Source organism: Nannizzia gypsea, genomic scaffold (genome assembly GCF_000150975.2).
Source record: "Nannizzia gypsea CBS 118893 supercont1.1 genomic scaffold, whole genome shotgun sequence".
Taxonomy (NCBI): domain Eukaryota; kingdom Fungi; phylum Ascomycota; class Eurotiomycetes; order Onygenales; family Arthrodermataceae; genus Nannizzia; species Nannizzia gypsea.
Genome location: NW_003345201.1, coordinates 2,956,249 through 2,979,767, shown reverse-complemented (window position 1 = coordinate 2,979,767; position 23,519 = coordinate 2,956,249). Strand labels below are relative to the sequence as shown.

The 23,519-nt window shown below is 47.1% G+C and overlaps 9 protein-coding genes and 1 non-coding gene across 10 annotated transcripts; 5 read left to right on the top strand and 5 right to left on the bottom strand.

The window, feature by feature from the left end:
- Positions 1 to 61: 61 nt before the first annotated feature.
- On the top strand, positions 62 to 2,398 carry MGYG_01096 (hypothetical protein; the record flags this gene model as incomplete). Its single annotated transcript, XM_003176963.1, has 1 exon — positions 62 to 2,398. The coding sequence occupies one exon, from the start codon at positions 62 to 64 to the stop codon at positions 2,396 to 2,398; it is 2,337 nt and encodes a 778-aa protein (XP_003177011.1).
- Positions 2,399 to 2,918: 520 nt separating this feature from the next.
- On the bottom strand, positions 2,919 to 3,986 carry MGYG_01095 (hypothetical protein; the record flags this gene model as incomplete). Its single annotated transcript, XM_003176962.1, has 2 exons — positions 2,919 to 3,586; positions 3,650 to 3,986. 2 exons carry the CDS (start codon positions 3,984 to 3,986, stop codon positions 2,919 to 2,921), a joined length of 1,005 nt encoding a protein of 334 aa, XP_003177010.1.
- A 460-nt stretch (positions 3,987 to 4,446) lies between these two features.
- MGYG_01094 (WD repeat-containing protein) lies at positions 4,447 to 7,587 on the top strand (the record flags this gene model as incomplete). Its single annotated transcript, XM_003176961.1, has 4 exons — positions 4,447 to 5,020; positions 5,115 to 6,101; positions 6,158 to 6,250; positions 6,308 to 7,587. The coding sequence occupies 4 exons, from the start codon at positions 4,447 to 4,449 to the stop codon at positions 7,585 to 7,587; spliced, it is 2,934 nt and encodes a 977-aa protein (XP_003177009.1).
- Positions 7,588 to 7,995: 408 nt separating this feature from the next.
- Positions 7,996 to 9,295, bottom strand: MGYG_01093 (serine/threonine protein kinase; the record flags this gene model as incomplete). The annotated part of the gene is made up of 3 exons (XM_003176960.1): positions 7,996 to 8,669; positions 8,710 to 8,971; positions 9,017 to 9,295. The coding sequence occupies 3 exons, from the start codon at positions 9,293 to 9,295 to the stop codon at positions 7,996 to 7,998; spliced, it is 1,215 nt and encodes a 404-aa protein (XP_003177008.1).
- Positions 9,296 to 9,931: 636 nt separating this feature from the next.
- Positions 9,932 to 10,992, top strand: MGYG_01092 (tRNA 2'-phosphotransferase 1; the record flags this gene model as incomplete). The annotated part of the gene is made up of 2 exons (XM_003176959.1): positions 9,932 to 10,075; positions 10,129 to 10,992. The coding sequence occupies 2 exons, from the start codon at positions 9,932 to 9,934 to the stop codon at positions 10,990 to 10,992; spliced, it is 1,008 nt and encodes a 335-aa protein (XP_003177007.1).
- A 299-nt stretch (positions 10,993 to 11,291) lies between these two features.
- MGYG_10511 lies at positions 11,292 to 11,376 on the top strand. The gene has a single exon. It is a non-coding gene; the product is annotated as a tRNA-Gly (tRNA).
- A 167-nt stretch (positions 11,377 to 11,543) lies between these two features.
- MGYG_01091 (phosphotransferase enzyme family protein) lies at positions 11,544 to 12,989 on the bottom strand (the record flags this gene model as incomplete). Its single annotated transcript, XM_003176958.1, has 3 exons — positions 11,544 to 12,430; positions 12,482 to 12,881; positions 12,954 to 12,989. 3 exons carry the CDS (start codon positions 12,987 to 12,989, stop codon positions 11,544 to 11,546), a joined length of 1,323 nt encoding a protein of 440 aa, XP_003177006.1.
- Positions 12,990 to 13,934: 945 nt separating this feature from the next.
- On the bottom strand, positions 13,935 to 15,703 carry MGYG_01090 (pisatin demethylase; the record flags this gene model as incomplete). Its single annotated transcript, XM_003176957.1, has 4 exons — positions 13,935 to 13,988; positions 14,093 to 14,582; positions 14,641 to 14,765; positions 14,825 to 15,703. The coding sequence occupies 4 exons, from the start codon at positions 15,701 to 15,703 to the stop codon at positions 13,935 to 13,937; spliced, it is 1,548 nt and encodes a 515-aa protein (XP_003177005.1).
- Positions 15,704 to 20,519: 4,816 nt separating this feature from the next.
- On the bottom strand, positions 20,520 to 21,185 carry MGYG_08916 (hypothetical protein; the record flags this gene model as incomplete). The annotated part of the gene is made up of 3 exons (XM_003176956.1): positions 20,520 to 20,570; positions 20,761 to 20,884; positions 21,064 to 21,185. 3 exons carry the CDS (start codon positions 21,183 to 21,185, stop codon positions 20,520 to 20,522), a joined length of 297 nt encoding a protein of 98 aa, XP_003177004.1.
- A 261-nt stretch (positions 21,186 to 21,446) lies between these two features.
- MGYG_01089 (hypothetical protein) lies at positions 21,447 to 22,343 on the top strand (the record flags this gene model as incomplete). Its single annotated transcript, XM_003176955.1, has 1 exon — positions 21,447 to 22,343. One exon carries the CDS (start codon positions 21,447 to 21,449, stop codon positions 22,341 to 22,343), a length of 897 nt encoding a protein of 298 aa, XP_003177003.1.
- Between the last annotated feature and the right edge of the window lie 1,176 nt (positions 22,344 to 23,519).

The following is a 23,519-nucleotide window of genomic DNA, read 5'->3' as shown; positions in this document are numbered from 1 at the left end:
TTCTCTCTTCTCGGATACTAGACCGGCTTCTCAGACTCGGTTGGCTCATTGAGCCGTCATAATGGCTTCAATCCTCCCGGATGAAGTACAACAGCTGCCGGACGGTGCGCAGTCCGGCCAGTCCTCTCCTCCCCTCACGCCTGTCACGCCTGGGGTCGAAGAAACCCAGCAAGATGCTCAGCAAAAGACCAAAGGCCGAAAGAGGCTTCTCAGGGGTATACAGCGGATAGCATCCAGTCCGTCCCTGGTTAGGCTGGGCCGTGGTCGGTCCGCTTCAGAGGGATCGCGACGCTTTCGAACAGGAGCATCCATATCCTGCGTCTCTTTAACCTCCAATTGCTGGGATGATCCGACCGCCTATGGCGATCTTACAGCCAGACGATTCTCTCCTGCCGCTTCGGCTGTCTGTTCCGGTGCAGACGATCAACATGTGCCCAACCGGGTTGTTGGGACGGATAGTACAGCTCAGAACCAGACTTCCATCCCACTTCCAGCAGATATGCGACCGTCATCTCGTGCAATGATGTTGAATTCCATGGCAGAAGAAGAGATTTATGTGGATGCCCTGTCGGAGAAAAGTGTGGTACCAGTACGCCCACGGCAGGATACGTTTATTCAACTCCCCATGGAAGTCAGGATCAACATTCTCAAACAACTTGGCCCGAAAGACTTGTTTAAATGTTCTGCCGTGTCGAAGAGTTGGAACAAGATGTGCTTCGATGGTCAGCTCTGGGCATGTCTGGATACCTCAACCTACTATCAGGAGATACCCCGAAGTGCCTTGCTCAAGGTGATTCTGGCTGCTGGACCGTTCTTGAGAAACCTGAGCCTCCGTGGATGTGCCCAACTACTTGAGATCTGGCGCACAGAAGGTGATCGCGTGACGAACCTGTGCCGAAACTTAGTGCAGTTGAATATCGAAGACTGTTTGATGGACCCGGCAACAATTGACTGCTTCTTCACTCGCAACCCGCGGTTGAGGCATCTTAACATGTGTGGTGTCTCTACCGCCGACAACTCCGCTATGGAAGCTATCGCAGAGAACTGTCCGATGCTAGAGTCTTTAAACATCTCATGGTGCCATGGGGTGGACACCGGAGGCCTCTCCAGCGTTGTCAAGTCTTGCACTCAGCTCAAGGACCTACGAGTTACCCGCATCATAGGATGGGATAACGAGGAAATTATGTCGGATTTGTTCAAATCAAACTCGCTGGAACGACTTGTCCTCGCTGACTGCGCCTCCTTGACTGATGCCAGCTTGAAAGCACTCATCCACGGCATCAACCCGGAAATCGACATCCTCACCGGCCGCCCAATCGTCCCCCCACGAAAATTCAGACATCTGAACCTTTCCAACTGCCGTCTCCTCAGTGAAATGGGGGTGAAAAGCCTTGCGTACAACGTCCCTGAGCTTGAGGGTCTCAATCTTTCATTCCTCAGCAGCCTGACAGATGACTGTATCGCATCCATCATCAACACAACCCCAAAACTCAGGTTTATCGAACTGGAAGAGCTCGGTGAACTAACGAACTTTGTCACCACTGAGTTGGCCAGAGCCCCGTGCTCTCAAACCCTTGAACATCTGAACATTAGCTTCTGTGAAAATATCGGAGACACAGGGATTTTGCCCTTACTACGCAAATGCCCTAACATTCGATCTCTTGACTTGGATAATACCCGCATCTCCGATCTCACGCTAATGGAAATTTGCTCTCAAATGCGAAAGCGTGGCGTTGGGCCTGAACTTTCGAAGATTGGTTTCCGCCTGGCGGTATTTGACTGCGGAAACGTAACCTGGGCTGGGGTCCGTGAAGTGCTTTCCAACAATTGCTCTGTTCCGTGGATGTCTTACCCACCCTCCGGTGCACCAAAACCAATTCGTGCATCACCTTCTCCTCGTTATTCTGAAGATGGAGAGGAGGAAGATAGGGGAGAAGGAATTATGGGAGACGACGACGACGACAGCTCTTCTACCATGTCCAGTGGTAGCTCTCTCACATCTACCTCCACAGACTCTGACTCCGGAGCGTCAACACCCTACCTACCAGCATTATCAACTCCCGCGCCACAGCCAACGCCCCGCCCACACCTCTACCCAACTGAAATCATCAGTCTTAAATGTTACTATGGATGGCAAAAGACTGTGGATGAACATACCAAGCGAGTCCTTCGCGGGAACCTCGCTTCTGCCATGCGTCTGGAGAGAAAATGGGGCGACTACATGATGGCCAACGAAGAGACTGGTGGCACCACCAGAAGAAGCAGACGTCGAGCAAGGGATTTGGAAGCTCTATATGACTTGGATGAAGACCAAGAGTATGGTTATGGGCCAGCTGGATTGGCACCATTAGGCGGAAGAAGACGACGGGCCAGAAGCGGCGGTTGTGTCGTCATGTGAGGTTTTTTTTTTTTATTTCGATCTTTCACTCCGTGATAGAGGGTCGTCATTGCAGTGCTTATGGAGTATACGGATATACACAGAAGACATCTTACAGGGAGTTTTTTTCTTTATGTGTTTTTCTTGAGCAATGGGTCGTTTTATCATCATAACTTTTCTTTTTCCTTCTCATATGATGGACGGGCGACCTATCTATCTACGAGCGATTATACTGCAGCAACATCTACGGGAGGGAGTACGGGATATATTTTTTACCTTTCTTTCTCTATTTCGATCAGCAAGTTGCAAAGGAAGTCCACTGGTTTTGCACATTCCTTTACCAATTTGACATTTCATTCTTCTGTTAAAGATGTACCTCTCATTTTGTTTAGATCGGGCGGCGGGAGTTACTGTCCTTTCAGACCAGAGAAACCGGGGGAATTGGCGATATAAGACTGCGTTCGGGTGTTTTTGTACCCAAAATTATATAAGTGTCTATCTTTCATTCACAAGGGAGTATTAAGCAGCATACTTAATTCAATTATTTCTCGAAAAAGCCACCATCGCTCTCATCGTTTTCATCGCCATCCCCGACTTCATCCGCATGCTGATTCTTCCTCTGCAACGACACTCCGCCCTGGGCATCCTTGGTGGAAAAGGTCGAGTAGGTTCCCTTCGTCTTACTCTGACCAGATACCACATCATCAATCCCCTTAATCCCTCCATGTACACCCTTCCTCTCCCCAGTAGCCGTGATTCCCAATCTCCCTTCCCGCAGTAATTCCAGCGTTCCATCCTTCATGCTTTGCTCCACAGCATACCAGAGCGGCGGCCTCTCGTTTGACGCATATCGAATCGGAGCTAATCGCTGTCCAAGCGCAGATTTCTCCTCGCTTTCCTCACCCCCATCTTCACTTTCTCCTTCTTGTTCCTCGCCATCATTATCACCTTTCCTATTCTTCTTCTTCCCTTCTTTATCCCTAGACTTATCGGCGGGAAATATCGATATATACTTCTCCGTTAGCGGGCAGTACTTGGCGTAATTTATATCCACTTGGGTAGCATATATTCGTTTCTCGAGCTCCGCTAATCGATCAGCCTTAGGTTTGGTTGAGAGGCTCTTTTGGTTGTCGTCGTTTTTCTCTTCATTTTCCATTTTCTCTTTCATGCGCCGTAACTTCTTCAGGTTTTGAGTTGCTGTTTTTCGCTCTATGATGTTATTGTTAGCAAACTGCCCGAAAATGAAAATACATAGCTTTAATAGCAACTTACCTAGGAATCGAACAAAATGGTATTTAGATATCAGCGCATTTCGAGCTCTGTTCTCCTCAACTTTCTCTAGATCCCTTTGGTATCCCTTTAACGCCCTCTCTTTCTCAATCCTCACGTCCGCAGGTAAACCCTTCGAATGCTCTAGTAACCGCTTCGTAGCTCGTATCTTGCTCTTGAGATCATTGACAGAGGGGCCCGATGATCCAGAAGTATTATTTTTGTTGTTCTTCTTGTGATGTTTGGAACTGTTGCCGTTTTGTTGGTATGCGTATCGTGCTTTTTTATAATTTTCATGAGAGTCGTCTGCACGACTGCGTTTGCCGGAGGTAGAGCTCATAATTTCCGTTAGAGTGATATATCCAGTGCTTCAATGGGCTCAACGAGGGAGGATATATGTTAGTTGAAGGCACTCAATTGAAATACCGAATATTACTTTTTTCTGCTCTTTGCGGCCCTGCATTTTGGTAGAGCGGAATTTCGTTAGACCGTCCAATTTTAATTTTATTAGGTAATGCGCTTATTGTCATTTTAGCCAATAGAATGTAAAGTAAATACAATAAGGTTTATCTATCTTCCAGGTAATTATGCTTATATAATCATGACCGTCCATGCCGCATCTGTGGAGAAGATCGTATGTTCAGACAGACTTCGAGGACGTCAACCCCGGGACGGACAGACTACTTTTGAATGATAATGACCCCATAATCGCCATGGCTGGTAATGCTGGGTGAACTACACTTAAACCAAATTTAACCATATGCATTGACTCTTTACTAAAGCCAAGATACCCACACAGGATGGAGACTGCTGTCCGATGGTCACCGAGTTCAACATCTGACGACCAGAGGTTTCTTTACGTTGATATACCTGGGAAGTCCTTCAATGTATGCAAAGTTACCTCTCGCGACGATGCTCTTGGGACGTTGAAGTACGATGTCCTGTCCTCTCGCCATTCGGTGCCGCCGTTTCGAGCATTCGACTGGTCGTCAGCCGACGAGAACCTAGCTGTTGTCGGGCAGTCATCGGGAGAGGCTGCAGTTCTTCGCTTAGATGATGACTCACAGAGTCCTATTGTTTTCCCCATACGGAACCAGAGGTCATGCAATGCTGTTGCATTCAATACGCAAGGATTGCTGGCTGCTGGTCTCGACAAAGTTAGGAATGATTTCAGTCTGAACATATGGAATGTGAATCAGCGCCTTAGCTTGGGAAGTTCTGCGCGGCCATTTGGATCTAGCAGGTATCCTACAGAACCGCTCCGCAAGCTTGCTAGCTCGGAACCAATTACAAGCATCAAGTTCTTCAAGGATCATCCAGAAACATTGGTTGTTGGAGTCCGAGGGCAATCTGTTAGGATATATGACCTACGAGGTACGTCGCTACCTTACCTTACCTTACCTTTCTGCCCTTCCATATCAGCCCTATAACTAGGTTTTTATGTCTTACCTAATCCCCTCATCTCTAGAGTCATCTGGTAGTCCATCGCTACAGTTCATCACACGATGTGTCCACAACATAGCCATAGATTGGCTAGATGAAAACTACATCGCTGCTTGTTTTCCTTCAAATGACGTTGCTATTAGTATATGGGATCGTCGCTCGGGATTTCGCTATCCCACAGCCGCAGGTGCCGCATCTGCCAGTGCGGATTCTGGCCCTCTTTCTACTGCATTGGACTTAGTACCAGATCTTGGACCCAACTCCACAATCTCAAGCCTTCGATTTTGTCGGTCAAAGCGGGGATGCTTGGGGATGCTTACCACAACTGGAACATTTCGATGCTATGATATTGCCAAGGAATACCTCTCTGAGGAACATAAATCATCTTTAGAACTTGCGCTAGGGCAGGACTCTAGTAAACACTACCCTGAACAAATTTACACTAAAAAGGTGCAAGACTTCCGGCCTTCTATTCTCCCTTTCGGTAGCGCTGCAAAAAATGATTGGCAACGGGTTACGTCCTTCGACTTTTTAAATAAAGGAGTGGTGTCCCATCCAGTTGCAATAACCCTCTTGGCTGATAAAACTGTCAGTCTTTTCACTCCCCCACCTCCGCCATCCTCTACGGATCTATCTTCAAAGTGTTCTTTGAGTTTGGGAGGTCTAGTCCGCAGTGATTCGAGCCCCGTACTCTTGAGTCCATCGTCCGACTTAGGGGTCACAGCATCACAACTTAACTCCACGATAGCCCCTCCTGGTATGCTTTCAGATAATGAAGGGCTCAGTCACCAATCCACCTCTGATCACCCAATTGGTGACGCAAGTGAATTACATCGTGATAAGCGAGGCAGTCATGTTTCAGCCAACGATACACACTCATTTGAGGATGCACTATCATGGCTAACAATACCCCGCTTGAGGTGTGCTGAAGGATATTTGCTAGATAGCGAGAAAAATAAAGCTATAGTATCTGATAACCACTCCCTACAGGAGCTATGGGATTGGATTGGGCGTAAGTTACCTGCCCACTTCAAAAGTTCCCCCTACTTTGCTGACGATAAGAATTAGGCGCACACTCACGGTCAAAAGATGACTCGATGATAATCCACGGCGTTGATATGAATTATGTTGGCGTGTATAGCGTCTGGAATGGGAAACTAGGTTGGTTAATTTAGCATGCCGCAGGTTTTTTATATATGGCAATTATTAACTACGTAGCAGGACGAAGCTTTGAAAGTAGACGTGATAGCTCTGAACTGGGTGAAGAGCGAAGTATCAGTCAGCTTTTTCAAGAACTGGTGCACAAGCTTAACTTCGCTCAGAGCAAAACTTGTGAATCTGAGTTTCCCGAAAAAAGGCAGCTTTGTCTTCATATATGCGGTGCACCAGAATCGAATGACGACCTCGTCAATACAGTGAATCAACTTGTTGCAGACAGGCAACACTCCAAAGCGGCGGCTTTGGCTATTTTCCAGGACGAAGTGAAATTAGCTTACAAGGCCCTAAGGGAGAATAAACCGACCCAAGCGCACAAATTATTAGCAATGGCTATCATAGGAGGGTCAAAAGGAGACGTAGGACCTGATTGGGAGGAGACATGTGCGGAGATCGCAGCTGAGCTGACAGATCCCTATGCCAGGGCCATCCTCGCCATGGTTGGCAATAGTGACTGGATGTCTGTATTGCAAGAAGCAACTCTTCCTCTCAAGTACCGCGTGGAAGTTGCATTGCGCTGGCTGCCTGACGCCGAGCTTACGAGTTATCTGAGAGATGCATCCGTACAGGCTATACACCAGGGAGATGTTGAGGGTGTTCTGCTTACAGGGCTTGATCATGCAGCGCTGGACTTGTTCCAATCATACATTAACAAGTTCAATGACATACAGACACCCGTCCTGGCCATGTGCCACACAATTCCACGATTTATCAGAGATGCCCCGAGCAAGGCCCGGTTCGAGGCATGGCGCGAAACCTACCGACACCAGATGAACTCATGGAAATTATATCTCAACAGAGTCAAGTTCGATATTGAGTCACGGAAACTTGCCATAACATGGGAATCACGCAGGCTTGTGGAACCACCCCTCCAACAGATTAGCCTCGTCTGCAACTACTGCACCCGCCCTCTCACGCAACAGGATAATTCGAATCCGGAGGTTGTTGCTACTCCAACTGAATATCCTCACGCAACCCCAGGAAATCCATTAGGTCACGCATCCATGAATGGCACCGCATGCCCTAAATGCAACCGGCACATGCCTCGTTGTGGTATATGCTCTTTATGGCTGGGGACCCCAGACCCGATGTCTAAAGCATCAATCGCAGAAGACTCGAAGAAGGCCGCATCAACCACCCAAAGTCACGAAGATATTATGAGGCGGTTTGTAGCATTTTGTGTCAACTGTAACCACGGATTTCATGCAGACCACGCGAGAGACTGGTTCCGTAAGCACAAGATATGCCCTGTTGCTGAGTGTGGCTGTATCTGTGATCGTTAATATTGTCAGAAATTAAAACTATATCTAGCTCTTGTATAATTTATACATAGTGTCGTTGAATATAATACGACTCTAACCTACGAGCCACTCTTGTTGAGCCTTGTTCGTGAGAAGTCAGTGGATGCTAACAGGTGAATAACCCACCTAGGTAGTGCTAGAAACGAAGGATCTAATTAATGAAAGCCTTCCACTGTTATCTTGGAGTTATTAGAGTATAAAAAGTTGCCTTAAGCCCAAAAAAAGGCCTTAAGCACAACAATACTAGTTGGTTAGATAGCTAATAGAAAATGCTCACACCGTAAGTCCCACTAGAATTCTTGCACAAACAACACAAAATTTAATCAGAAACGCCGTAGTATGCAGGGAAATAATAGAAACGTAATACAGTAAACCAAAACAGATACGGTATCAGCAGCCATTTTTGTCCATGATAGCTTTGAAAGAGGGGTCCTGTAGAAGTTCTGCCGCGGTCAGGCGCTTCTCCGGGCAATAAGTGAACATTCTAGTCATGAGAGATAGTACATGTTTCCGCTCAGCTGGATCACTATCTGGGCGAAAATATGCAATTGTTGATGTAAGATCATGCTTCGAATCAGTAGGTTGATTCTCATCATACCAAGAGTCGAGGCCCTTTGGATATGTGTAAAGGCCTTTCCACTCTTTAGGTAATGGCCCCAATCTTCTAACAATACCACTGATTATACCTCCCTTCAGAAACGGAGGAAAAGGCGGGCCGCCAAGGTAAAGTATTGAGAAGATGATCATGTAACTCCACATGTCGCAGGCAACAGTTAAGCCCTTATTACGAAGTCGATCCGGGGAACAGAATTTCATAGGCGGATAACCGCGTTGGGGCGCGGGGTCACCATGCTTCATGGCCAGATCAAAATCCCCAAGAAATAACTCGTCTGTACGCAGATCATCAGGGATACTAATAGGATGTACAAGTTCTCCCCGTTTCCAAAGGTTATCAATGCCTGGTATAATCTCTTTTAATGGTCGACTGAGTGCCTTATACTTTGCGCTGCGGCTGAGATGGTGCATAGGAGCCATCCCCCACATACAGTTCCTCTCATTCAAATCTATTGGGTAATTAGTTAACTATAGCTATAGAATGCATACCGTTAGAGGGGAGAGTAGCTAGTTCTTGCTCACCACGATGTATAGTTCCTGCTTTATGTAGATTTCCCAAAGCCACTAGCAACTGCTTTGCGGCAGACATGCGGGTTGCCACGGACATGTTTCTCGCCGTAAAATAGCAAAGTGGCGGGCCCATTAAGGGAAGCACCAGCGCCCTGTGGTGGCCACCATCTCCGGGGAGCATAAAGGTTGCCAAATATGTCACAAGGTGTGAGGTATCTTGCACACTCCGAGTAATTTCGTCCTGCATGCGTGCTTAGGTGTCTCCCCATTTCCCCAATGACATGACCTTGAGAGCTACATCCTTTTTGTCTTGGAGATCATGGGCCATCCAGACAGTTGAGAAACCACCAAAGCCGATTTTGTGCTCTACCAGATATCTGTTATTGAGCACTTCTCCAAGACAGATGGGATAGAAGACATGTGGTGTTTCCTTTGTAGCGTACTTGTGCCAGGGTTTTGCAAGCTCTTCAAGATCACCTTCTTCATCACTGTTATGTGCAAAATCACCGAAGTCTGAATGGTTATCTTCCTCTGGGAGCTGGGGAGCTGTTGGTATCACCGCCATAGCCGGTACAGCTTTGATTTGGCCAGATATATTCAAGGCCAAAGAGCATAATCGTGAGCCTTCACAAGGAGTAGTTAGTTAAGGAACGCGTAGGTGGCTTTTCGAATCCTCTACATGCAATATCCATCCATTATTTAGATTGACGGCAATGGCATAGTTATCATTTGCGGATGAGTAAACCGCCTAGCGCAGAGTAGGGACTTTGGCATTGGCCACGGTATTAGTTGCATTCAACTGCCCCCGAGAAACTAGAGGAGTAACCAAAGTGTCTAACTACAAGACAGCCGCGGCTGAAACCTTGGCACAACGCGACTTGCAATCGGCGCTAGCGCCAGCGGGAACTTGAGATTTGGGCCAGCTTGAGCGATGCATAAACTCTGAAGGTGTGAGTTACTCTCATTAGCTGTGAGTCACGTTGAACGTTGTTGACCCATGAGTCAAGCTGACTCGAACTTATATATCAACACTGCAGACACAGATCTCCCTTTGATGTTAACATACTATGCAAGAGCACTATACTCGTTAACAGTGCGTCAGTCTCGTCCCTCTGCTTCCTCTCCAAGTCGATATTTCCACCCCGCCTCCCCGGTTTACGCCCGCCTCCCTCGCCAGATACATTCTCCTATATCCATCAAAATGGCGCCACCTCGAGGAAGAGGCGGCAGGGATCAGTCAAGAGAATACAGAATATCAAGAGAACTCACATTTATATTGCGCCATGCAGCCGAGAAGGAAGGAATAAAAATAGACAGGCAAGGCTATGCCAATGTTGGTGAACTGGTAAGCATGACAGGCAGGTTCCTATCAATACAAGATACTGATACGTCATTTAGCTACAATATAGAAAGCTCAAGGGCCTAAAAGCCACCCTCCCAGATGTCCTAGAAGCAGTCTCCACCTCCGATAAACAAAGATTTGGCCTGCTCTATATCCCTGACCAACCCAGCTCTGCGGAGATTAAGGCAGAAGAAGAGGCAACTACGGGTGATGAGTCCTCTCTTTTGACCGCTACCAGTCAAGCGCTCGCCGCGAACGACCCAGATGCGAATAATTACCTGATTCGTGCCCGACAAGGGCATAGCATGAAGTGTATCGACTCCGCTTCACTACTCACGCCACTGACACTCTCTGAAAACCCCGCCGTCCCCTTACCTGACACTGTTGTTCATGGCACCTACCATGCTACATGGCCAAAGATACTTCAAAGCGGTGGATTAAGGTGTATGGGGAGGAATCACATACATTTTGCCAGCGGGCCATCCATAAGTTCAATCCTACCTAACGGTAGAGACGGCGAGGTGGCCACTCCTTCAACCAAGGGCCGTGGACACGATGGCGTTATTTCTGGGATGAGAGCGGATGCCCAGATACTGATATATATTGACCTTAAGCGTGCGCTGGCTGCTGGATGCCCTTTCGGCATAAGTGAAAATGGTGTAATTCTGAGTGAGGGTATGCCCGCGGATGGGACTGATGATAAGAAGATTGGACTTGAATATTTCGATATCGTGGTCGAGAGAAAGAATGGCTTGGGCGTCTTATGGGAAAATGGAGAGCTGGTGAAAGAGTCACCAGATTGGATGTTAAATGCAAAAGCTCCGATGGGGAAAGGGGGTCAGAGGGGGAAGGGGAAAGGCCAAAGTAAGGCCCCACGACTGAAAGTGGAGAGAGACACTGAATGTGTTGAGGAGGCTTGATTATGACAAAAACCAAGTATATTTGTATCCTTCTAATATAACCCACCAGACTCATGATCTCAGCATAACAGCGGTTAAATGAGATGGTCGCCGCGATCTTTGACCGGAAACAACCTAGTTGTGGATTGCCATGCGTGCCTCACGCTGCAACGTGTCGGTGAGGAGAATTTCACGGTTCCTGCGCCGGCTTGGCGCTTCGGGAGTGACATGAGCTTAAATAAGGTTAAATTCTGGGTAAATATAGAAAACAATCAGAAGATTTTATCACGTCAACAGGCGAGCCCCACAAACACACAACAGCATCAATGGTGTAAGGGTAGCACGGGTGCCTTCCATTCATAATTGGTCAAGCACCCAATCCGCGTTCGAGTCGCGGTTGATGCACATAAATTCATTCTTTTTTGTTAATTTTTTGCTCGGTAGCTAACTACATTTATCCCGTGGTGAAAAAAGGTCTTGTCATATTTCTTAGGATCTTGAGACTTAACTTACAAGTTGTTGTCCGGTAATTGGCATGTGTCCATTGTTAATGTTCAAGCATACTTTCTATACTATAACGTCTGCTCTAGCTTTTCCCTTAACTTCTCAAGTTCGCCTTTAGAATGTTCAAACTCTCGTTTAGCTTCTTCATACTGTTCATGCGGAACCCATCCATCTTCACCAAGAAGGCTTGCTCGGAAGTTCTCAAATTCACCGAACGATTCTCCCCATTCCTCAGCCTGTTGACGCGCTTGTTTTATCTCCTCCTCTGTAAATGAAATAGGGCAAGCCGGTATCACACCATCCATGCGTGCTACCTGATCCCATTGTTCATAAACCTGAATGAGGAGCTCTCTTAGCGGTATTGGCCCATCAAACGCCGACTGCTGCACTATGTAAAAGATAAATGACGTTGGATACTCGTCATTTCTCATAGCATCCATCGCCTTAACTAGCAGAGGGTTCATTTTCCTTGAGGCTAACTCGTAAAATTTCTTTAACCTGAGGCGGTCAAGTGAATCCTCGGCTAGTTTTTTCTCCTCCAATGATAATGTTTCAAATTCCTGTGGAAGAGCAAGCTGCACGGCGCCCCAAGTGTATGGGTCGTCGCAGTCAAAAATTGAGGGGAATCGTGCCTGCATAAAGATCGGAGAAGCATACGTTGCCTGCCAATCGATTATACCCGAGATTTTCGACGGATCTGTTGCATCAACAAATATATTGTCAAAGTGGAGGTCCTGATGCATTAGGACAGGCTGGGTGATTGCAGACGGGGGAATTATGTAAGGGAGGACGGAAATAAATTGCTCGAGGAGCTTGACGTGAAGCTTAGACGATGATGGCGTACTGACTCGTTCCCAAAATGGCAAGGCATCATCCGAACTCGCGATGTTTAATTTCTGAATCAAGGATATCTCACGCTTCGCGATGGCAGTAAGATATTCCACAGCCGTTTTCCCTTCATATTGTTAGTTTATAAGCAAAGCGGCGAATTTATGGCTAAACTTACATGGCCCATGGCTGACGTTTTGCTTCTCGTCATTGTCAAAATAAAAAGCCCTCCCCGTTGTTGGACCAATAACGAATCGGGATACTTCCTTTTCTTTTCCAGGCACTTTGTCCGTGCTAATAGCTCTGAAGCATTTAGAGTTACTTCCCTCACATTCATCCTTATAGTAAAGACTGCCGTAGCCGGTAAATGATGTGTTCATAAGTTTCTTCTCAATCTCGACAACACTCTTGACTAAATTGAAACGTTGTCTTTCAGACATGCTGTCCCAAACTTCGCTCAATTGACGGCCACCTACTTTTTCTATTAACATGTGCTCGGCGCCCACTGGGTTTAACTGCGTCCCTGGAGAGCTCCATGCAAGAACTTTCGGAACAGGAATATCCAGGATTGTGCGAAGCTAGAGATGAAAACAATCAAGTTAGCATCCTCTCACCAATCCCATCTGAATCAAAGTCAAAGGGCTGTTTACAAATTCAAGGGTTGCAACTTCGCTTGCAGTAATCATTTTTGAATTTCCAGCATTGGGTTAGGAATTCTTGCTAAAACATCTTTGTCATTTTCCATTTCCAGGGAAAACACTTTGTTATAAAGACCTTCTGGTAGTTTTCTCAATCCAACACACGGGCTACCCAGTAGGGTGGAAGCACATTTCTTGAGGGCTTCGACATCGAATTCAACATATCGCATTCTCAATTGTTTCTTTTCATTATAAAGCCAACGACCAGAGGTATAAGAGAAGAGCTCATTTGTTTCTTGGGACATGCTTGTTTTCCTGAGATTCGTGAGGCTTCGGAGACGAGTTTTGTTTGTAAAAGATATATCGAGTTTTCTTTGCCAGGTTGAAGAGCGGCCATAAAACATGAGTTTTCTGAGTGCCATTATTCCCCCAAGGCGCATTATGAGGATATGAGTCAAAGATAAAAACAGAGCATAGCCTGGCAGAACTTGCTCTAGTGACACGGCTTGCAGCTGCCCTGAGCATTCGTTAGGATGTTCAAGAGGTGGTTAAATAATTGGTTGGTTTGGAATCTGCTTTGTCACGTAGTTAGTTAAATATTTACCACTGAACAATACTTTTTCAGTAAGGCTTATGTGTTGGTTAACTAACTAGATATAAATCTATACCCCTTGTCTATAAGAAGCCCTCGAATTTACCCCTATATTAAAAGTATGCCATGATATATTTAGTCCACAGCTTGGCAGTACCAGTAATACTAATATTAAATTGATATATCAACTAACAGATATTGTGGTTAGCATCCACTAGAATCACTTATATTGAGATAACTATAAATTAGAACATACTTTTGGAAGCGCTTTATTCGAACTAACCATTATAACGTGGATACTGAGGCACTGTGTTACTGTTCTTAATCATTGATATAGTTACCTAAACCTATATATCTTCTGAATTCATTAATCATCAACAAGTTACTGTCTACGAGTTACTCTAACGTTCATCTCCGTCTGAAAGAATATACCATAACATATACTGGTCCACGGTCTAGTGGTATTAATGATACTGATATCAAAACGACGTAATAACTAGAGCATAGCACGGTTAGCACACTATCATAATCCATACCTGGATATGGACATAGGACATACTTCTGGAAACACTTTGTTTAAATTCATCATGGCGATGGGAATACCCAAACACCGCGTCGTTCCATGCCCAAAAATGAGCTCCTGGACTCGCGACATCTCCTGCAGGCGCGCTTCGTCGTCAATCAACCAACGCTCCGGCCGGAACACCTGAGCATCGTTACCAAACACCGGGTTTAGTTGGACACCCCAGGTATTCAAGCCGATGAATGTGCCTTCAGGGATATGTTGTCCGTTATATGTATCTCCTCCAGCAGGGACCATGCGTTCGCGCAGCTGGGCGACAGGCGGGAAGCAACGAAGGCCTTCCTTTATACAGGCCTGAAGGTATGGCAAACGACGCGCCTCCTGGTCACGAATTGGCGAGGATATCTTCCCACTAGCTTCTGCTTCATAGATTTCTTGAGTCAACCGAGCATATACTTGAGGGTTGGACGCTACAGCGAGTAGAGTGGCCCTAATTGCGGTTGCAGTTGTATCGGAGCCCGCGACCCTTGCAGCCTGTTAGATTTTATACCATATTGTTCAGCAACTAATGGATCATTGCTTACAGCGAGATGATTAGTTCGGTTTCCGCCTCACTTGGTGACAGCCCATGCTTCATAAAGGATGTCAGCATATCCTTTTTCGGTTCACCTTTGGATCGCTGTCTCTCTTCGACCTCACTGCGGGTGATCTAATTGTCGTCAGCGGTAAGCATAAGTTTTAAAGTATTGGAGGCTATTCATAACATACCCCCATGATGATACCGATTCCACTCTTGTCCTTGGATGAAGGTACTATGAGCCTCCTCATGAAAGGAAGGCCAACCAACCAGTGCAATATATCATTAATCTCAATAATAACTGAGAAATGCTGAACAATGGGCAGCTGGGATTCAATCGTTTCCAAGAAGTTGGATACGTCGCTATCCGTCTTCACGAATCCCATTGGCTTTCCAAAACAAAGATGGGTAATCATATCGACAGCCAGGAACTGGACCCGTTTGGCAATGTCAAACACATTTGTCCCATTGGCATCGGAGAGCCATTTCCGTTCAATCACTTCAACAAAATCTTGAATACGTTCATCAATCATACCCTCTAGGCCCTCTACATCCCTTCCTGCGTATGCTCCGGACATCTGATGTCGTAGGTGATTGTGTCTACCAGGATGCCTTTCAGATACAATATTCGGCACTTCGGGGTCTATCCGAATGGAGTCAAACCACGGTCCACGGGTATAATGCGATCGAGCTGCGAGAATTTTGCGTATGAAATCTGGATCGTCGGTAATGAGATGATTGGGCCCAATTCGAGCAATGGGGCCATATTTCTGGTTAATCTTTATAAATCGAGTCGCGGATTCACCGGAAGCTATTGTTTTGCACAGCCATAGGCGTGTAAATGCTGCCCATCGAGGGCCCCTGAACGCACTAAGTCGCAAGTATCGTGCTGTACTTGAATAGATAGCATATACAACTATACCCAATATAATGGCGAGGCCCACGGCCGAAGGGTGAGCTAGGATGTGACGTTTTGCTGCTCCAAGCCATTGGTCTGTCTCTAGCACCGCCTGTGCATAGTCTAGAACGACAGTGTGCGGAAGAATTGAGGTGGTCAAATTCGAAGCCATGCTGGAAAGTGTAGCCTAATGTCAAATAACCGCCATGAACTCGACTTCTTTGTTATCATTGCACTGGACATCTATCTAGCAAGTGTGGCAGGCTGGGTATATATAGAGGATAGCTCTCAGTCCACTCAAAGAGCCCCACAGCTGTCGGCTCCATCCAAGGCACTCTTTACCTGGTCGACGGAGTAGTTTGCAGGGAAAAAACAAGCTGAAGAGTCTACTCTGGGTTGCTCCTCCTGACCTAAAGCTACCCAGGTGCAGCCGAACATGCATGCTAACCCAGGGTACACTACAGGCGGCCCCATTTTCAAACACGGCAGATGAGCGCTAAAATGGAGCAAGGGTTCATTCTCAAGAGAATTTCATTATGGGAGCTGGTATATATGGAGGTTGTCCTTCCAAGCATGCTTTATATGGGTATATTGCTTGCCGTTCTTCTCACTTAGCTAGTTAAGTATACTGCTCTGTGCGAGGTGTTTATTGTATACCAACTACCAGACTCAAGTCATAAAATTCTCCCTGCAATTTTCGGGCTTATACCGGCACATGCACGCACAGTATTCTGCTTCGCTTCTTACTGGTGAATTGGTTAGACCCAAGAAAAAAATCCCTTCTCGAATGTCCAAGGCTGCATGGGGTTACTTACTTAAGTAGTTAAGTGGACATGCAAGTGTGCAGGGATTTTTCGATACTCTGGCCCTCGGAGGTGTGGCACCATTGGGGCTAGAATCCAGGCTTGCCGGCATGGTTGTCTTGCTCCGGAAATGAATATCGAGGAGCAGGGCTGTGCAAAGCAAAGAAACGAGAATGAAGCGCTATCCCTATGCTCACTGGCATTCTTCCAATTGAAAGGATGTTTGTTTTTGCTCGACTTCAGTAGCTAGCCCATGCCAACCACTCTTTGTTTGTAAATGACGTACTCCGTACTCGGATTTGCATATTGACAGGCATTGTGCGAACATGCGAGGATCCCCCTTGAACTTACAGACCCATACCTAAATATTTTAGTCAAATATCGCAACCATTGATAGGAGCGCGGAAGTTGACTGTGGGTCATACTCCTCCACATACAAACGCGTGGGAAACTGGTAGATACCCAGAGTACTTCGTATACACAAGAATAACTGACATTTGACCAAGTTATTTGAGGCTGGAAGGATAGGTAATATGATGATAAATCCCTCCGTATACCCATTGAGCCGAAGTGGAGAGGAAACGCCGGCAGTGAGTTTCATGCGTATCAGTATCTCTCTTTCATTCGGCAGTGTAGAAAATCCTGTCTTACCTAGAAAAAAAGCCATGGCTTCTCGCAAAAAGAGACCATGGCTACTTATAACTCGCTGAATTGCCCGGCCGGCAGCTATCATATAGATAACTAGCTAAAGGAGAGAAATAGGTGACTCGTTATATCCGTCAGTATGTGCTGTCTCATGGCAACAGAGATAATCTTGTGGGTAGGATAGCACGACTGTATGAGTAGTACGACAGAATGTGTATCATACAGTAGTTACTAAACAGCAGCAGCTAGCTATGCGACCAACTGGTTAGCCAGCAAATTAAGGTAGTAGCTAGTTAGCTTTATGCCCATAGACTTCCAAGCTTGACTGCTTCAAGTGTTGCTTTGTAAGAGCTCTTGGGAAAGATGAGCTGAATCAAACTTCTTTGGAAGTGATCAGCGTGGTGATAGTTATTAAAAAGGGCATCCGTCCTTCGGTTGGTTAGATGGCTCGTCAACGGGTCGTCCTCTTACCTCCCGAGGTTTAAAACTAACTCTCGGGCCGTTCCGCCCCACCCAGACTTCACCTTTGTTCGAAGCGCATCAGTCATTCGATACGCTGCAACGTGATGAGGTAAACTAATAAGAGTGATGGGGATTAAACTGCCAAACAGCCTAGGAAGTGAGTGTATCCCCCTAATGTTCTTAAAAGGACGGGTATTTTCCTGAAAGGGTATACATATGCTCCTTTCCCTTCCTCCTTCCTAAGGAGTAACTTGGTCGAACAGCGGGGTGCATGTACCTCTAGGCCTTTACCTCTCGTCCAATCCATAATCACTAGCCCTTCACTATAATTATGGCCAACAATCCTCTCGGTATAATAACTCCATTAAAGGAGAATCTCTTACCACCGTCAGGAAGTTATAATTTAAATTCCAGGAGCTTCTGTGGAAATAGCTCGCAGGAAGAAATAAAGGCCATGTTTTATAGAATTATCCATTGCCATATTGGGGATTGTTGTTGCGAACAATCAATTATTGATATCCTAAAGGACGTAAAGAGACGATGGTTCTTCAATTCAGGATCAAGATGGATGCCGTTAGCCGAAATTTGTACGGTGTGCGCTGGGCCAGATGCCAGATATCTGATGACAAGCCGTCTACATATAGAACAGCGCCGGCTGGATATCAAGAGGGAAATTTAGTCCTAAGCGTTGGTCATGGGCAACACAGCCAGCTGAAGGCATCCTGTTGACAGCATAGAAGTGATGAATTTCATTTTCCAAACGGCATGATTGCCACGCCCATCTTGCCAACAACAAACGCTTCAATATGTCAGCGTCGATAAACCTCCGTTGGAAATCGCCGAGGATATCACGATGTCTCCGAAAAGTGAAGTTCAAAGATGCAGTTGAGAACGAAATGCACTGACTAATCTTACACATGACTTGTGACAAAAATACAAGTCAAGTGACAAATTTGACATGACTAATACAAAATGCCTCCCATATGGGAGATATTCTTATTATTCATCTAGTGACTCAGCAGTAACAAGGATAAAACCAAGTTTACTAAATTAAGCCAATGGTCATTCAGTATATTGAGAATTACCGTATCATAATGTAATGAAAGATACCAATCAACAGCAAGGTTAGAGCAAAAAAAAAAAAAACAAAGGGTCAAACCACCAACGAACCATCTCGTTTCAGGGGACGAACGAGCGCAAGATCCCCAAACGTGAAAAAGAAAAGAAAGGGAAATGAAAGGAAAGAAAAAGAAAAGAGGAGCAAGAAAAAGCGAGAGGTTCTGGCCCTATCTCGGCAAGCCTATGATCACCAATTTTAAGAGGAACTAAAACAGATGAAAAAGGAGAACGATCGATCAAACGGCAAAGAATAAGGTCTCCACTACTCCATGTCTAAACGAATCTTAGCCGCTCTCCATCCATCGATCTAATATATCCAAAGCTAGATCGCCCCAATGAACCCTCGAACCCTCGAACGCTCAAACCCGGGCCCCCCTTTTTCTTCCCGCCATTCCTGCCAGGAACCTGAAAGTGGAATGAAAGAGAACCAAGGCCCGTTGCACCCGCTGTTTCGAAAAAGCTGGATCCTTGTAAGTTGGTAAGCAAAGTGAATAAAATAAAAGACATATTATTTTACGGAGTGCTTTTGAATTCAGAGGCGAGCGGCCAGCCGGGGAAAGAAGTCCTAGGAGAAAGCATCATGGATGCCACCCATTTCTGATGAGTGTAAAGGGGTATCAAAGCCAAAACAAAAAAAGCTGATTATTGGGGTTATTAGAGGTGGTGGCGGCCTCTCTTTTCGAGTGGCGGTCACAGGAAAAGCCTGTAACTCGTTAAGACTGGTGAAAGCGGTGAAGCAGTTAGCAGCGGTGGTAGTGGTAGAGGTGATAAGGTCGACGTGGCGTCTGTGATACTCTGGAGGAGGTGAGGAGGTATATGTGGTGGTATATAATGATTTTGAAGTACGGAGTAAAGTGAGAGGAGGAGAGAGGAGATCCTTTATAAGTAGGAGGAGCTAAGTTGTGTCTGGCTTAGGCCGTCGAATGGGAGCGAAGCCACGCAGCGAGGGAAAAGGCGGCTATAAGGTTCGACCAATCAGGCGTCGTCCCCTGCCCTGTGGTGGGAGAGTCGGGCATGCATAAGGACAGGCAAGCCCTAAGAGGGTCAAGTTCAGTTTTCAATATGCGACATGCACAGTCGACCTGACAGCCATTCGGCATGGGGTGGAAGCGTCGGAAGGGCGAGGGCGAGTGAGGAGAGAAGCGAGGAACGCGTGGGCGGGACGAGAGAGAGCAGGGAGGCAGGCAGGGAGGGGGAAATCGGGGTCGGGGCGATGGAGCCGGAAAGGAACGGAGAGACCCAGCGCTGTTACATCTAGATGTGAGAAAGGGCAGCAGCAAGAGTAACAGCAACCTGGGCCTGGGGGTCAAGGATGTCGAGAACCCTGAGGGCGATCAATGATGCGATGATGCGATGATGCGATTGTGTCACATCTTGTAGCACTGGCTCTGCCTGACGCGCAAGGTGTCTGGAATCTGAAATATCAGACCTTGGACTCTATATATAATGTATCCATATATAATTGTGTGTGTGTGTGTGTGTGTGTGTGTATATATAGTCGACCTTGGGGGTAGCTGAGTGATTAGTTATCCGGTTAGTCAGTAGTAGGCTGGTTCCGGAGTACGAGGGCTACGCGAGGGAGCCGACGTAAGCGAAGGAGGGAGCTGGAAGCCAGAAACCCCTCACCCTCATCGTGGAAGACTGGAAAAGCACGAAAAAGAAGAGGACGAGGGAGACGTCAGTTGTATGACTTGCATGAAGCAATAAGGGAAGCAAAGGAAGATGGAGCAAAGGCGGGTGGTGGTTGGCTGGTGCGGGAGCGGCCAATGAAAAAGAGGGAGACGGGCAGCCGCTGGAGGAGCGCGAAAGGTCTGGCGGGAGGCGCGGGTGGAGAGGCAGTCGAGAAGTCAAAAAAAGGGTCGCAGGAAGATGTAGGAAGATGGAAGTTGGAAAATAGAAGATGGAAGAAAGTGGAAGAAAGCGGACGCTGCATGTCTGGATGCTGCTCCTCTTCCTCTCTTAGCCTTTTCTCTCTTTTATCTCTGTCCTATCTCTTCGCTCTTTTGCTGCCTATCTACTCGTCTGTCAGCCCAACTGCTGCTAACTTCTGCGATCTACTTCGTCTATCTTATCTGGTCTGTGTATCTCTTCGATGAGTCAGCTCACGTGCACCCACCAGATCGGGTCAACCCGGCCTAGCGCCCAAAGCGGCTTAGCCCGCGGGAGACCTTATAAAAAGCAAAGAGAAAGTGGGTCCCACCTGACTCTCTTTCTTGGCACAGCCCTTGTCCCAAAGGGGCGAGGTCTCCACTTTTCTTTCTTCCTTCTTCATCTTCGCCTTTTCTCGTCTTCGTCTTCGTCTTTCTTCTTCCTCTGCCTTTTTTCTTCTATTCAACCAAACACCAAACAAGAACAGCCCAAAGCACAGCAGCAGCATCAGACAGACTCTTCATTCTCTCTCTCCCCCCTATAGACGCAGCTAGGAAGAGCAAGCAAAGAAGCAGAAGAAAGCAGAGAAAGCGACCAAGACTTCATCCTTGACCTTCTGACTCTTCTTACTTACTTGACTGGCTTTCCGTTATTCCTCTGTTTTCTCCACTTTCTGTACAGTCTTAATATATCTCCATCCGCGTCTTTCTTCATCTCTTCTTCTCTTCTACTTCTTCTTACTACTGCATACAACATACAATACAACAACAAACCAAAGGACTGAAAAGACAGTCCTATACTTCTCTCTTGATACTCTCAGCCCGTGGTCATTTTGTGGTCTTCACTGACGTTGGTTCTCCCTTTCTCTCCTTTTTTTTTTTGTTCTTATGACTCCGGACTGTCGCGTTAGTCACATGCTAATCACTCCTGCTCTTTACACAGTTAACAATAAACAACCCATCGCCAAAGGGACATCATCAGCCTCCTGCTCCCCCCAGATACCATACTATCATAATCATGGCTCCTCGCTCAGTCTCCAAGACGGCCTCCATGGACATCCCCAAGTCGCGCGATGCTCCTCGCCGCCACGGCATGCTGCCGACGCCTCCGTCGTCCATCTCCCCGTGTCTCAACCCCCAGGGCTTTAAGCACCGTGTCACCCAGGAGGTCCTCCACCAGTATAACCTCCGCTCCCCACCGGCTTCCTCTTCCCTCGCTCCACACGACACCCAGCACGAGATAGGCGCAGTAGACTCGGATATCGACCTGCAGGACACCGAAGACAGGCGTGTTCCTTCTGCTACCACCAAGGGCAAGGCTGACGTCTCAGGAGACATCACCCCTGCCATGCTGGCCAGACACCACCTGCCCGACATCCTGCTCGCACACGGCCCGCTCGCCATCAGACACATCATGGGGTACCTGACTACCTCTGTACCCGGGTTCGCCATGATACCGCCTGCCAAGGCTAGGAGACTGGTCGTGGCTGGTCTAGAGGGCAAGGCGTCTCTCTCGGCCAACGCTGACTCCATGGACGACGGCGAGGTCGAGTTCGAAAAGGTCGGGATGGGGTCGCTGGGACGCCTACCGTCGTGGGCCAGCAGAAGCGGGAAGGGAACCATCATCACACTGCCACTGAGCGTGCCGGCCACGTCAACAACCACCACCTTTCTCTGCCTCACTACTACGCCCCTGCAGACTCGCCCATCTTCTCCCATTCAGACTTCAACCAGGCCCAGGGACATCGACGAGCCGGACAAGATGTCCCTCGATGACGACGGTGTTCAGCCAGCCACGCATGTACTGCTCTTCCTCCGCCTTCCGGAGGAACCAGGCCTGATTGACGGCGACTGGGACGAAGCTGACATGACTGACGAAGAAGGCTGGGCCAACCATCGGGGCGGATGCACTTAGAGCACAAGCTCTCCGCAGGAAGCTTTCATCCCCTCGTCTTTCTACGCTCGGGGATGCGGCCATGGATACGGTCACGGCTACGGCTACGGAAGAGGTCCGTCTTCCTCTGCTCTGGCCAAGGCTGCGCCCATCGCCATGCCCGCTGGTAACGTCGAGGAACGCGCCGCTGTCGAAGCACTCCTGCAGCTTGGGTCGATGTAGTCGGCTTACATCCTCGTCACAACCTTTGCTTCAACGCCCAAACACCCATGCATGCATATACCTTACCCACCCATTTCACACCTATACATTTTTACCCTTGCTTCCTTTTTTCCTCTTTTTTTTTAAACCACTATACAATATTTTAATCCCCAAGACATGACCCGAAACGAAGCCTTGCCCCCCCTTTCCTTTTTTTACTTCATCTACGATACAGTACGCGTGGCTGGCCCCGATCGTATACTTATCAACCCACACACTCCTTTTTTGGCCTCACGATGTATATTTCTCTCCTTATTTTCTTTTTCTTTTTTCCCTTTTTATCCTTTCCAGCGCTTACTTAATGTGTTATCTTCACTTAACGTGAACTCCGATCTGACGGTGGCGGGTGTTGTTTTTTATCCTTTTCTCCCCTTCTTACCTCCTTTCTTTTGGCCGGTTGGCTGCTTGCATATCTGGAATACGGTGCAAGCTGAGGAACCCTCACCAAAAAAAACACACCGAACAAGCAAACGAATGATCCTCGACCTTTTTCACCTTGATTTCAACATACACGCGCGATTCGAACTCCTTCCGTGCTAGCCTGACCATCTCAACAATGGCAGCGTTATCTGAGACACGATGGGCACTGGAAGTCGAAGTTGAAAGTTGAGTTAGAACTCGAAGTCGAAAAAGCCGAACCTGAACGAACTGGAACTGGAACTGGGAATTATCATCAATCAATCAATCAATTAATCGGGGAAAAGAATGGGAAAAGAAGAAAAACTGGCTGGCTGGCGCGTTTGTCTTGTTATGCTTTTATTTTTTATCTCGCTCGCTCTCTTCGTTTCGTCTTCTTCCCTGTTTGTTCCATGTCCACCAGCAAAAAGCAACAACCGTTAGAAGATCAGGAACAAGAGACGAGAAAAAGAAAAGAAAACATCAAGCATCAAACAAACAAACAAACAAGCAGCCTCCCTCCTGCTCCTTTCCCTTTCT